At 44.1% G+C, this 14,483-nt stretch overlaps 2 protein-coding genes across 4 annotated transcripts in view; both read right to left on the bottom strand.

Moving 5' to 3' along the window:
- The window catches only part of EDA (ectodysplasin A), a 69,972-nt gene that overhangs the window by 20,149 nt on the left and 35,340 nt on the right, over positions 1 to 14,483 (bottom strand). For all 3 annotated transcript variants that reach the window (XM_062639978.1, XM_062639980.1, XM_062639979.1), the window contains exon 2: positions 8,111 to 8,216. In XM_062639978.1, coding sequence (XP_062495962.1) covers positions 8,111 to 8,216 — 106 coding nt within the window. The remainder of the gene's footprint in view (positions 1 to 8,110; positions 8,217 to 14,483) is intronic.
- The window catches only part of NALF2 (NALCN channel auxiliary factor 2), an 87,701-nt gene continuing 81,329 nt past the window's right edge, over positions 8,112 to 14,483 (bottom strand). Inside the window, exon 4 of the mRNA XM_062639975.1 lies at positions 8,112 to 8,216. The gene's annotated coding sequence lies outside the window, so the exon portion shown is untranslated. The remainder of the gene's footprint in view (positions 8,217 to 14,483) is intronic.

Here is a 14,483-nt window from a genome sequence, read left to right as displayed (position 1 = left end):
AGCTGAAAGGAGGGAAGGACTAGGATAAATGTAATAGTTCTCCTGCATTCACCAGGTTTTTCCACCTTACAAAAGATGCTGTGCTGTCATCAGCTGCTGTTTGAAGGGACCTGTGCTGGAGCAGGTAGAGACCCACCAGCCCTGCCTATCTCCTACAGGCTTTTTACATGAGTAACAACATAGGTGCAGGGTCGTAGAAGAGCCAGGCTGGAACAGCAACTGTCCTTTAGAAGTGTGTCACCCCTGCTGTCATCACCTCTGTTGGTCCTGCTCTGGGGGAGAGGGCTGGGTCTAGTCACCTCCCACGGTCCCCTCCACCCTATGTTACTCCCCAACCTCAGCTCTGCTTCTCCAACAGCCAGAGCTCTGCTGAAAATCACTACTCACTGCTTTCTCAAGTAAGGCAGAGGTACCCTTGCTCACTGACACAGAAATTTCCATCTCTTTATAAGGACAACCAAGTTGATTCATCTCCTCAATCCCATCCAGGTCCACTTTGGGATTGGTGTAGAGGTAGCCCCACAAAGGCTTAAAAAAAAATGTATCTATTCTTCACTGAGTAGGTGCAAGTCCACCACAGAGCAAATGTGTTCATGAACAAAGACAAAATCCTGCTCCCAATTAACTACAGAGCCACTGTTGCTGGCAAAATCTTATTGCACTGCCTTCTCAAGAGCACAAACCCCCAATCAAACAAAAATCTCCGCCCTTCTTAGCTCTGCTCCCACATAATCAGTCCCAGCCAAGCTCCTGGGGCTCACACCAGAACCTGTGGCCATCATATTTCATTTTCCGCACTCTCACTGGCTATGGAAGAAGAATATGATGTGCCTTTTGTTTTCCTTCAGGCATTTAGGTTGGATTCCAAATGCTGGATCTTTACAGAAGAGCTGACAAACAACATTACTATTACTAATTCTAGTATCTGAAGGCCTTTTTTTTGCTTCCTGGCTGGGCTCACAAGACTTATTTTCTATACACCACTGCACCCTATTGCTTGCTTTATCAATACCACATATTTGAATTCAACAATTTAAAGCGTAGTATTACAGCTGTGTTTTTGTTTGTTTTATTCGGTTGTTGCTTAACACAAAACATTCTGACATTTTAAGTCATATCCCGCTAAGATAAACAACTAACATATGTCATGAATTCCAGTAGAAATGATTCCCAAGTGGTGCTGCAGCAAGGTTTTAACCAAACGTATGAACGGCTCTCAAATTATTCACTGGATGTTTTAAATGCACTCTTCCCCATCGCTGCTATCCATAAGGAATCAAGGGCAAGTGGAAGGAAATCTCTTTACTATGGTATCCCTGCAGAACTTCACTTTTTTTCTTCCTCCTGTATGCAATTCTGCCTAATTGGATTGAAAACCTCTGTAGTGTTGAACGGCTGTCTGGAACATGGAACAGCATGGGATCTATATCCAACGTTATACCTGTGTGCATGTACATGTATTTGTATGAATCTGAAAAGGGGCCTGAAGGAGATGTAAGAGTGACCCCACCACTCTTTGGGAAGCCAAAGTCAAATCAGCACAGTAGTCATCACGCAGTGAAGGCTCAGCCAACTCTTGAGTGTACCCATTCACAGCATTTCAGACAGATTAATGGACTTCACCAACCTCTGCTCGTGTTAATGAGATAAGTTACCAACCCAACAATGTTGCTATACAAGGGCCAACAAAGCCCTAATGAAAACATGAAACCACCATGCCTCATTCACAACTTTTTCCCCAAAGAGCTTCGCAGTGCCACAGTGTTCTCTGGCTTTGTGTGGCAGAACTATTCTTATGGCTAATGTATCTGATGTACTATAAGGGAATGTATTTCTATTGAGTGCCCAGAAAGGCCACAACTGAAGACAACTTCACAGTGCCCTTCACCAGCACAGAAGCTCTGGGTTTTCCTATTCAGTCCCACCCTGGCTCTCACAGACCAAAAAATAAAGCTTATTCAGCCAGCGATCTGCAGAAGGCACAGTCACTGCAGCAGGACCCTGAGCCTGGACCTGGCCATTTGGAAAGGTGCACATGACCCGGCTCAGCACCAGTGCATCAGCTTTTGTGCTAGAGCTGATCCATGACCAGATGGGCTTGGAGCATATGCTAAGCAAACTTGTGTCTGCCTGCAAAATACTCTGTGGATGTGGCCAGAGAGCCAGTTTATTCACAGAAATCAAAGCTCAGCTGCAAATACTTCAGCAAGACAGACAATAGAGCCTCTCGTACTGTGGGAAAGAAAATCACCAGCTACTAGTTGAGTCGAGCAGTCACAATGCTTGGTGCATGGCATCCGCAGTTCAGATGCACAGATAGCTCAGATGCAATCACATTCCAGGCTGGAACATCTGCTCTCCTCTCATTAGTCCTGGCCATGTTTTGTATCAGAAGAAACTGAGATTCCTGAACTTCAGTATTTGACCTGAGGCATTATGAAAAGCCCCGACTTTCAGAAGTGGAATTCATACGGAATCACCAGTCACTTCTAATAATGTTGGTCTCTGCTTAACATGCAGCTGCAAAAAGAGCTTAGAAGTTCAAGTTTCAGGAAAGCTTGCTCCAGCACACACCACAGGCTACACACTGAAGATCCATCAGGACAACTCTGAAATACACCCAAAAATGGAATTGGTGTAAGTAGGTGAAAATGCAACTGAGGTGAGATTCCAACCACAGAATTCCTTCCCAAGCCTTCTGAATATCCTTGGCATCTCAAAATCTTCCAGCAGTCATTCCACCACCATCTGAACCAGGTACCAAGGAAGCACAGGCACACACCAAAGCAGCTCTACAGATGGAACAAATCAACAGCACCTCATCACAGCTTTATAAATATTAATAACAGCAAAGCAGGCTTTCTTTTGGAATAATCCAGATAGCAACTGGAAGAGCTGGTGAAGAAGACAGGAGGCAAATTGAGGCTGTGAATGGACTGGGACGCATCGACAATGTGAACACTGTGACCTAGAACAATTCCTCATCACGGCCACCACACAATTAGGCTTCTCCCTCTCCCAGCAAGTTAATTTCTTTTAATATTTAACATAGCAGAGTTCAATAAAGAATTTTGGACTCCATCAATTTTCACTTCTTGCTGGCTGATGCAGCACGTCCTCACGGAAATATCACTCAGTGCAGACTGCAGGAAGGAGCCTCACCATGCAGGCTTTCAGCATCACACACTTTCTAGGTGCAAAAAGTGACTCCAGCATCTTTAAGCTGAACTAGCGTCTTGGCTCAGGCCCAGATGTCAGCATCTCTGCTTTCCTAAAGAGCTCAGGCTATGCGGAGCTTCCCTCAAATTATGCCAGCAAACTGACTGCAGTTTCCCAAAACAGTCTTCATCAAAGACTGCTAATGGACATTGCAGTGAACTTGACCTCAGAGTAACTCCAGTATTAAAAAATCATTTCAGAGTAGCTTTAACCAAGGATGCACCGAAAAAGTTCCAGCTGTCTAAAAATGTATTCTCTTAAAAGATATACTGAGAGCAAAAAGACTCCTTTAAATATCATCTTCGCTTTCACTTGTTTCCAGAAATGATGTGGTATTAATCTATCACTGCTATAACAGCTGAAACCAGGACATCATTCTGGGGTTTAGCCAGTTGCTAAGCTTCTCTGCACCTGTGGAAATGTTGGTTAGAAATAAGCACAGACACAAGACCATGATCTGAAATTACTTCCCTATATATTTATCACTGTATCTTCCTGATGAAAAGCACCTGAGGTGTAAAACCTTATACAGATACCTGCCTTATTACCATAAGCATAGGTATAACATGCGGGTAAGGATCTGCAAATGAGCTAATCCTGATTTTACCCTTGTAATAACAAGTACTGACAGAAATGCCATATGGAAGGGATGGAGATTGTCCATGAAGATTCAAATATCATCTTAATTTTTCCTTCTCCCATTTTGGGTGAAATCACAGAGAAATTCTGGGGAAAACAGAATTTTGCAAGCACTTTGTGGCAAGCCTTTCTTTTGTGACCATCTCCTGCACTCCAGTACCCAGGAAATGTTCTGTATTTACTGAATGCTCATTACCATGGTTTCAGAGCACAATAAGGCTTCATTGCCCTTCACAGATCTGCACGGATCTGCATTTCTGGGAATGCCTGGGCTTTGGGGAATTGCACAGGGCCGACACAAAGGCACTGACTGTTTTGGAGGCAGAGGGACAAACCTGCCCTTGGCGAAGGAGAGAAAGCCAGCAGGAAAAGCCAGCAGGAAAAGTCTCTATTGTGGTTATTGCACGGTCAGTGCTGCCAAGGAAGGGGGGACAGCTGAGACATGGCACCTGCAGGACCAGAAGCTGCCTGGGGATGAAGGGAGCCAGGCACTGGCATCAGCTACCTGCTAAACCATCCTAAAACCACCGAGCAAATACTAACAGGGTGAAACACTGAACCCACGTACCTGGCACATCACTTCCCAAGCTCCAGGTAGAAACAGGGTTTGCGACGAGCTTCTGCTCTCCTAGAATTTAATTTTCATTTCTACAAAAGCAATTTGCAGCACTGAAACCCATGAGTTCTCATCAAGGACTTTCCTCGGCAGTAAGGACTGCCAAAGTAGTAGGAACCAAATTGTTGTCAGCTTAAGGACAGCCATCTGCTCAGCCTCTTCCCAGCTGCCATGCTCCAAATCAAAGAATGGATAACAATCACTTATGTTTCTCACCAAGCTCAATATGAAAAAACCTAGGAAGGGGAAAAAAAAAAAGCCAAACCAAAAAGCAAAACCAACAAACCAGGAAAGCAGCACGGCAGGGATCTAACTGGGAACAGAGATGAAAGTAGGAGAAAAAGAAACTCTTTTTCTTTCTTTTTTTTTTTTAACAATGTTTTAAAGAGTCCAATTGACATCTGCTTTATAAATGCTCTGTCATTATTTATAACCTCAAGAGCACAGAATTGTCTCTGTAGTTACAACCATGCTACTCCCATATTTTGGCTTTGTTAGCAAAGAGCCAGCAGCATTTTTACTGGTGCTCTGGGAATAGAGATCTAACATTTCATACACAGTTTATTTAAAAGTGGACTAATTTAACATTCTTGATGGTTCCTTTTAGCACAACTGTTGCTAATTACCAGCTCCAGAATGATTTGTTAATCTGGGAGCAACAGTGGTTCCACAGCAGCATAAATACACCAAGAGGGGAAAAAAAGAGAAAAATAAAAGAGAGGCATTGGAGAGGGTCAAATTTTAGCGAGCTAAAGCAAATTAAGTGACAGGTGGAGTCAGTGACACAGAGTGGAAAAAACACTGTAAAGTGGAGCTATAAAGGGGATAATCCTGGGCCTTGAGGAGCCAAAAACCAAAGTAGTGGTGATTTTAAAGCTGTGCAAATGTTGGTTTTGGAGGCACGGACAGGAAGCTGGTGTGAAAGATGATCTGTGCTCCTCAGGACTGGGATGGACATCAGCCTCCCATTAATCCTGTCTCTAGCAGGGTGACCCGTGCCAGAGTGGGACAGACAGTGAGCGGAGAGGGGAGCCAGGCAGGCACCTCGTCCCAGGACACGACCTTGGCTTGCTCAACTGGATGCAGGGCACTGTGTGTGGAGGGACATGGGGCAAAATTAAGCAAACGCGATCATAAAAATGACAAGCGGGACTGAAGCTGCAGTCCTCAAAGGAGGAGCCCTTGAAATACTGGAGTCATGTCTGGAGGTGGCAGGATCCAACCGATGGCTTTGCACTATTCACACAGTATTTCATGGGGTTTTTCAGCAGGGTGCAGCTTTGCTGCGTGTGGCCTCCGATGTCCTATCCCTGTGCCTAGAGCATTGAGCCACATCCATCACCTTCCCCTGGCCCCATGGGACCAGATCTGACCCATCTCAAACTCACCTCTTCCACAGCAAAAGACCTGAAGTAAAACTTTAAGGAATGGGACTACATTATCTTTGATGTTTATAAATCATCAAAGCCATTCCTGTTGTTGGTAGCAGAGCAGGACTCAAACAGCCGTGGAAGGGGACTGAGCAGCCTCCCTCCAAACACGGCTTCCACACTTGGATCACTGGCCTTTCACTGCATGTGTGAAAGGACTTGAAAGTTCATAAAATTAATTCCAGATAAATATTAGTGAGGCCTCAAGTGGAAAGCACATCTCCTTCCTTCTGGAAATTTATAGTTCAGCCACTTTTATCTTCTGGAGGCTCTTCAGAGATCAAAGATTTAATTGACTTTCCTTTTGCACAACTCATGGAGCAAACGGTGTTATTGGGACTGTGACATGATTTTACTTATTTTTTTTAATGATTCATTGCCCTTCTCTAAAAAGTAAAATTCCTTCATGTAGCTCTGAAACGAACAAGCTACACAAGAAAGCTGCTCTGTTTACTGGCTTTACAGTTATTACAAGGTCAATCCCCACCCTGAGAGCTTACACTTGTTAAATACTGCTCTACCTAATAAAACTGAGATGGCCAAATGCAGAGTAACTGCTTCCCAACATAACCTGCCATACTACTGCCGCTAGCACGATGACCTGTCACTCCAGCCATTTCCCCCCATCTCCCTCACATTATGGGGTCAAACCCCCTAACTTACAAAGAGACATATTGCACCAGTGCAAGTGTGCTGCGTTTCTGGAGGAACTCAACTCTGATGCATTCAGGGAACATAAAAGAAATCTGGGAAAGGGGTGCAAGTTATAAAGTCTGACATGTTTTCACCTGGGCACAAGGATGATGAGAAAAGCCCCCATTAGTCCACCGATTTTAAGTATCTATTTCTCACTGTGCAGTGATTCCCTGCACATCTGGGAATAGAAAGGCAGCCTTAGGCAGCCTAACAGGCTCATCTAATTCCTCCCAACATCTGCCTGCAGCACTCCATTTACACCACTCACATACAGTGGAAACTTGCTACTTATACAAGCAACTTGCAAAAACACTGGAATAGGTTTCAAGGAGTCGGTGCAAAAACACTTGGATCTAGCCTGAGCCATCTGAGCATCAGAGTGACACCAGCTCTAAAGATGATGGACCACACTGAGCTGGAATCACTCTGGGAGTCTGTACCAAATGCATCATACTTGTCAGCGTTTTGGGAAGGAGGAATCCAGGGACTTTTATGAAGCTCTTTCTTGGAGCACAGCCACAGGGAAATACTCTTCCACTTTGAAACTGCGAAGGCTTCAGAGGAGATGGGAAACTCGTGAAGCCAGGGAGCTGGAGAGGAAGATGAACACTAGCTGAGAGGTTTATAATGCAGTGAGGGCTTGGGCTTAGCAGGCATCAACCCATGCACAGACCACTAATCCAGTATTTCTTCCCTGCTCTCCCTGGCATTAAGTCCCCTTTGCTTCTTTGTATAAAAATGGATCTGTGGTTTTCTGCAGTAGGGATAATGCTGGAGCTCTTCCAGGAGCTTGACCTGGGCAGCAATCCTTATGCCACAGTGCAGCTGGACAGTCATGACAAGACAGCATCGGAAAGAAAACTCTCATACTGAAATAAGGCAGAATGCAAGCTTGGGAAAGGGACTGAAGGAGAAGTCAGTATCACACATCCTTGCTTTTATATTTACCAAATCACAGACAAGTAATTTTGATTTTTTGGTAACTTTCTGCTCTTTTCATGCAAGCTCTGTACAACTTTGACTTCCCTTCATGTGGGCTTTGAGGCCACCTGAGGCTCCATTGCACTGCAAAACCCTGTTACAGCAGTTACCATTTTGTACTGCAGATGTTCACAGCTGTTTGTTGGACTACAAATAGCTACTTGATGATTTTAAGCAGACACAGGTGTACAGAATAATAAATATATGTATACAAGTACAAATTATAGCCATAAATGAACATAGAGCCTCACCATCAGAGAAAAAGAGTCAAGGACAAAATGACTAAGCAGCATTAATTTGCACAAAATCACTAGACCTAGAGATGCAGAAATCAGAACTACTGGCATTCCTCATGTGGAAAGGTGATCAAAATCAGATAGAAACTATTAAAAGCCACAGGTGCCATTGTTTATCCCCCACATACACAATTCTGTACCCTGATCAGAACCATGACTGAATAAAGTGTCAGCCCTCTGCTCCTCTGTGCAAGGACAAGACGCACAGCAGCAAGGAGTGAAGCAGGACTCACCGTCTGGCCCTTCGCTGCCTTTACTCCTTTTATTCCGACGGACACGTCTACCTTCTTCTCCAACGTGCAGCTTTTCTTCAGGGTGAAAGAAGTTCAGCCAGGCCAGCTGGAAGAAGAAGGACAAGTTTAAGCATCTCTGGCAAGAACGGCTTTCCTGGGTAGGGAGATCAGAGCTTGAACACCAAATCCTTTCTACCAGGGATAGCTCTGCTGAGCTGAGTGAGAGAGCCACGGGGGACACGAGATGGCTGCTCAGAGATGCTCAGCTCATCCCAAGGGAAACCACAGGGAGCTGTGTGCCCTTGGAAACAGCCTAAGACTTGGGAAAACTCAACCTGAACGGGTTCAGCAGGGAGAAGCAATCCCCTGAGGTACAGGAGCAGTGGCCGCAGGCAGAGTCAGGAGAGATCTATAGCTGGAAATAATCAAACACCCCACATGCCGATGCAATCATTCCTAATTATTCTCTGCAAAACTTGCTCAATCCTGGAGCTCTTTCACCAGTGCTACTCACTGCCAGTAAGTTTTTCCTCTCTCAAGCTCTCTTCTGCAAGCCTTATTAGCTACTGAGATTCACAGGTCTTCAGGGACCCTTAAATCCAGTTCCGTATACCACATAAATTAACACTTTAAACCTAGAGCAAGTACATCTTTATAACATGATTTTTGCCAAGAGGGAAAATTTTTATGTAGCAACCTCTTATTCATGAAAAAAAAAAAAAAGAGCTGCTGCATTAAAAACCCTTTGACAGTTACTAAATCAACACCCCTACCCAGAAACCGGGATTTCAGTTTAGAAACTTCACCAGTCCTCCCAGCTACCCCAGGGTGCAGCAGCTCATCACCAGTGGCATTTTCCCCAGCTATTTCCACTTCCTAATATTAGCAATGTCACAAGATTAATTAGGGCCCAAACACCTTGTGCCAGTTACCGCATCCACCAACAACCAGGGCTGCTCTGACCAGCATGGGGTTTTCTTTACACTGAGGAAACCCCATCACAGTTATTTGAACCATAAACACACAAACAAGCTAAATACAGCCTAAGACAAGAATAAAGAGGCTTCAAAAAAGCAGCACCAAAGGTTATCAAGTGCATTATTGTTCCAAGAACAAAACCTGTGGCATCAAAAGCATCTTTGAAATAGCAGAGAAAGATAAACTCCTATGAATTGCTAGTTAAGAGTGTCTCCTTCAGCTACAGGCCATAAAAATTCCTATTAAAAATTATAATCTCTAGATGTTTCTTTGCTTTTGACATACCCTGGAGCTCTCACCTCCCTTCTCCTACCTCTCAGCTCCATACACAAACACCTATTCCCGAGTTCATTCCCAAGCACACACTCTTCTTCCAGGCGAAGAGCATCCCCATTCCTGCTTCCTAAAGAGCAGCTGGATTTTACATTTGCATCTTGCTTTACTCCAACAAGATCCAATGCATAAGACTTGGAAGACCAAAGCCAGCACTCACCTACGTAAGGAAGGACCCAACACAGAGTCAGATGGAGAGCCAAAGACTGACTTACGAGTCTTAGTGAATGGAGAGAACAGGGCACAGGTCCCCAGTGCCCATCTTCCCTAACCTCCCACATCCCACCTCACTGACCCAGACACGGAGCACCGGAGCAGGATGCTCCTGCAGGCACTACCAGTACTTTCCCCTACACAACCAAGCAGGGCAAGGGATGAGGAAAAAGTAAAAGAGCTTTTTAAAACCAGTTCTTTAAATCAAGATGAAATACTAGAACTGAGGAACAAACTACATTATCATTCAGGTTAAAACATCAATGAAACATCAGTGCTGCTTTTGAATGCTGTTATTACTTGGCTTTCTTATTCGGGCTTTACAAAAGATGATTAAATAAAAGCCCTGAAAACGAAGCGGTGGGGAACCAGCCTGTGAAGAAGTGCAGCTTCCCGCCCCAAACCACCCTGCTGCCTGTGGCCAAGTGGCACACGAGCTGCTCCCAGCGCTAAGGCCAAACCCGACGTTTTTCATCCCAAGAAGATTTTGTAATGGCACAACCCTCATTGTGTCAAAACAAACAGGCTTCCTGTCCCTCCTATTACAAATACAGTTTTAACCCAACAAAAAAGCTGCAGCATGATTTTAAGCTCAGGCAATGCCACCTCCTTCTCCATATCTGGGCACTGACACAGAGATTACTGATAAATACTCTGATTTATTTTCCTGCCAGGTAGGAGCTGTATCCTCATACGCCATCCTCCCTCTCATGCTGTAAAGAAACAGTTACTAGTGGGCTTAGAATAATACAGAGAAGAGTTTCACCTGGAAAAGCATAAGGATTCGGAATGGATGAAACACCCTGATTTCTCATTTGATCGATGGGTTTCATCATTTTCAGTGAAACAATGAAAATTCCTTAAGAGACCTGAAAGCTGTTCACAATCTGAACAAAACCACTGAAATTTAGTATCAGAAGGGGAAGTACAGGAGATGGATATACACAGTATATTTATTTTCCTGGATAAAATAGCCTTTCTATTCACGAATCTTATGTTATAGGGCTCTAAGCATGCTTTGGTCACCATTAATAGTAACGTGAAAATTTAGATTAAAAAAAAGGGGGAATAAAACACAAACTCAAATTACAGCTACCAAAGCACATCACACAACCAGACCTTCCTCCTCCTCCACTTCCAGGGATGGGGCAGTCACAGCTTCTCTGGGCAACCTGTGCCAGTGCCTCACCACTCTCATCATAAAAGATTTCTTCCTTATATCCAGTCTAACCCTACCTTCTCACAGTTTAAAACCCTTGCCCCTTGTCCTGTCACCACAGGCCATGGTAAAAAGTCCCTCTTCATCTTTCTTATAAGCCCCTTTACATAATGAAAGGCTGCTCTAAGGTCTCCCTAGACTCTCCTCTTCTCAAGGCTGAAGAACCCTAACTCTGCCACTCTGTTCTCACCCAGGTTTTGTTCGTATATCACACTTATCACTCAGAAAAATACTAAATATTGGCTAAACGCATTTACCTATTAAACTTTGGTGTTCTGCCTAAACCAAGTCAGAAAGAGAAGTTACAGTGACGGTGAATGATTGAAACATACCTTTTACTTAGAAAAGACTACAATAAAAACAGCTTGTGACAGCAATTGTGACCATGCTGGCAATGAGCACACACTGCTTTGGGACAAACCCCCTTGCAACCAAGCTTTTCTGAAGAAGTTACACATCAGTACCCCACATGTGGTGACCGACACAACTGGTGTGAGCAAAAGGAGAGTAGTTTGTCCTAGAGAATACTTCCATAGCACTCTGTGCCAAGTAATGGCTTTAAAACCATGGTGCCAGCCTGCAGGGGTTCAAGGAAATTTACCTCAGGTGGAGGGAGCTGTTATTTGTTGTGTCCACAACAAGGGAGAGGATTTGCAGTGCAGAATGAACAGATGTTTGTCACCCATCTAGCCAAATATGATGCAGCCACACAGATGCACAACAAGAAACAACCTTCAGTGACATACTGCTGTCTGTACACTAGTGCAGCATTACAACACAGAGCTGGCTGAAAGCTACGCTTCAGAAACTCATCTGGCTTGTAAGACGAAGACTCTGCGCTCTAGAGAAGTAAGAATAGAGATATGTGTCTGTATGTATATCGTGATTATCTTTTTAAGGTACCATAACATAGGAAGGAGGCTGTGAAATCCAAATGTATGAGAAGAGTTATGGCTGGATATACAAACCATGTGCAGTAAGAAAACCAATGCTGGGATACTGAAATAACTGTTAAGGCTTGTGTATTTAATTGCATCCCTCTGCAAATGCCTTAATGCACATCCCTCAGACACACTTTATAGGATCGAAGGTCCCCTGGGCACCAAAGGAATGTATTTCCAACGGTCAAACAGCTTGAAAACAAGAGAAGTGGAAAAATACAATCCAACCAATGCAATTATGCACAAAAGGCTTTTTGTTCCTCAGGCAGAGCCAAGTCGGTCAGAAGAACCAGAGTCTTCTTCCTGATGGGCAGCAGAATTTGGAAAAGCACGCAAGCGTTCAGGTGCACGAGCCCTATTCAGTGAGAAGTGCATTCTTTCAAAGTCTTGCAGAACACATTTATCCCTAACAAATCCCCCAAAGAATTCCCTGCCTGCAACTATTACAAAGTTGGCTTCCAAATAATCATGAGAAAGCTTAGACCAGCCAGCTTTAGATCTAATCAATAAAACCCACACTCTCCTACAGCACAATGTCTTAGAGCACCAGAGGAAAAATACCATGAAATCATCCTCTTTCATTATTGTTTAATGTTATTGTTAAAGTCAAATTCCCTCATAATTTGCAATTTTGGAGATCATTAGTATGAGAAGACTAATAACAAGCCTAAGCTCTGTAGAAGCATTCTTTGCAAGCAGTACTGCTGTTTTTCTGGTGCTCTGAAGTTCAGCCATCGGAGGTTGCGGTTCAGAGCAGCAGCTACTTGAGTATCACCCCCATTGTCCTTCATCAGAAATTTGCCTCTGGTAACACGTGGTGCAAAACTAAAATTAAGTAGATTATTTATTTTCAAACAGACTAGAAAGAAGCTCGGGGAGTAGCTTTGCTTCATTGGGAAAACAGCTCAAACCCTATTAAACGTATTTTAAGTCTTTTCTTTTTGTCATCATTACTTGCCCTCATAAAAATGCAAGAAGCAAAAGAGTAAACAATTGCCACTTCATCATGCCAAAACTTATGCACGATGTCTTGTCTGCAAGACAAGCCACAGCTCTGAATGCGAAGCTCTTTTAAGATAACACATAGCATGCGCCAGAACCTGGTCAGAGATAGCGATGGAGAGGGTAGGGATTACACTTTCTCTAAGCTGGAATTCTCACAACCCATCTCCCTCCTTCAGATCTGGTGGTTTCAGCCCAGCTCAGCTGCACGCACCCCTTCCAGGGCTGTGGAGGTTACATGTCATCCTCTGCAAACCCCTCCACCAGCTTTTCTATTTTCCTCTGGGAAAGCTCAAGTATGGGCCTCTTCACAACTGCCTGTAACTCTTCTCACCCCTATTGCTTCATCTCTCTCATCGCTCCCAGTCATCCTTCCTCTCATCCCAATGCTAGCCACATCCCTGTTCTCACCAGCTATTCACCCTGGAGCCCAAGGTCCCAGGGGCACAAGCCATCAGCTCTGAGTTGATACGAAACCCACCACAACTCCCCCTCATTCTGATCTGCACACAAGGATCCTCACTGAGGACTTTTAGACCCAGCAGCGATCTTTAAAGGCTTCTTCCACCCCAAGCTATCAGGCAAAACAATTACATAATCTAGAGAATGAAAGCACCAGCGATGCTTATCCAAAGCCAGGCAGGAAGACTGGGTACAGGGGGGACTGAGCTATTCCTCTGGGTGGGAGCTGTAACAGCTCCCGATCCAAATACTCATGAGGAGCTTCATAACAAGTGACAGCCAAGAAGACAAGCAAGTATTTGACCATTAGAAAGCAGAAATGACCTTGGTCGCATGGATGGAGGTGGACAATTCAGTGCCATGGACCAGTGGCACTGCACCAGATACTGACACCACCATTTTTAGAAAGTGGGTTTGAGATGCTTTCTAGCTGCCCATCTCTCCTGTCCTTGGCTTGAAAAGCCTTTCCAAAGAGGACTGCGCAATCCCAGTTTTCAGAAGGACAGTGAGTCATGCTCCTTGGTCTTCTAGGCACTGTGGTAACAGAAAATCATTAGAGAACAATAAAAGAGGAGGGAGCATATTTTCCTAAGTTTTTATTGGTATTTTAATTTCATTACCCAGGAAAGCCACTGTATTTTTCAGCACAGAACATTAAATCTGACTGCCAGTTATCAGTTCAAGCCTCATTACAAAGAAACGAAGACAGTGAATTAATTGCCACTGAAGGGTATACCACAGCTCTTAAACTTCCTTTCGGAACCGAACCCTTCCCAGAAACTTTCTTCTCCCTTTCTCCTTTTTGTGTGTTACAGAGCTTTAAGTAGTACTCCTAGGTTTATGACACCAGTCATCTTTTAGCTTAGTTACAGCTAACAAGCTTTCACTGTCAAAATCAATAACCTGTCCCCACAGAGGGAAACCAGAAGAGATTAAATATTTTTAAATTTCATTTCAACTTCAGCGGTAAAATATGAGCTCAAAGGCACCAAATGCCACAGCATTTCACAGAAACACGCCTACCTTCAAAACAAAAGCTTTTTTCCCTCCCCCCTTACAAAAAGACCCTCAAAATCAGGAGCAGGTCACTCTCTTAACAGTCCAAATCCCTGGGTTACATGCCTATCACAACTACAACTGACTTCACAGGAGCACCCAGATAGCTAAATCTGATACCAAGCCAGCAGCATCTCAAGCCTGAATAGACTGTGATTTGTTCTACAAG

The sequence above is a fragment of the Pezoporus occidentalis genome, unplaced genomic scaffold (genome assembly GCF_034315485.1).
Source record: "Pezoporus occidentalis ecotype Australia unplaced genomic scaffold, CSIRO_AGI_Poc_V1 ctg63, whole genome shotgun sequence".
NCBI classification, from domain to species: Eukaryota; Metazoa; Chordata; class Aves; order Psittaciformes; family Psittacidae; genus Pezoporus; species Pezoporus occidentalis.
The sequence above is the reverse complement of the archived record's forward strand: the minus strand, read 5'-3'. Positions and strand labels throughout refer to the sequence as shown.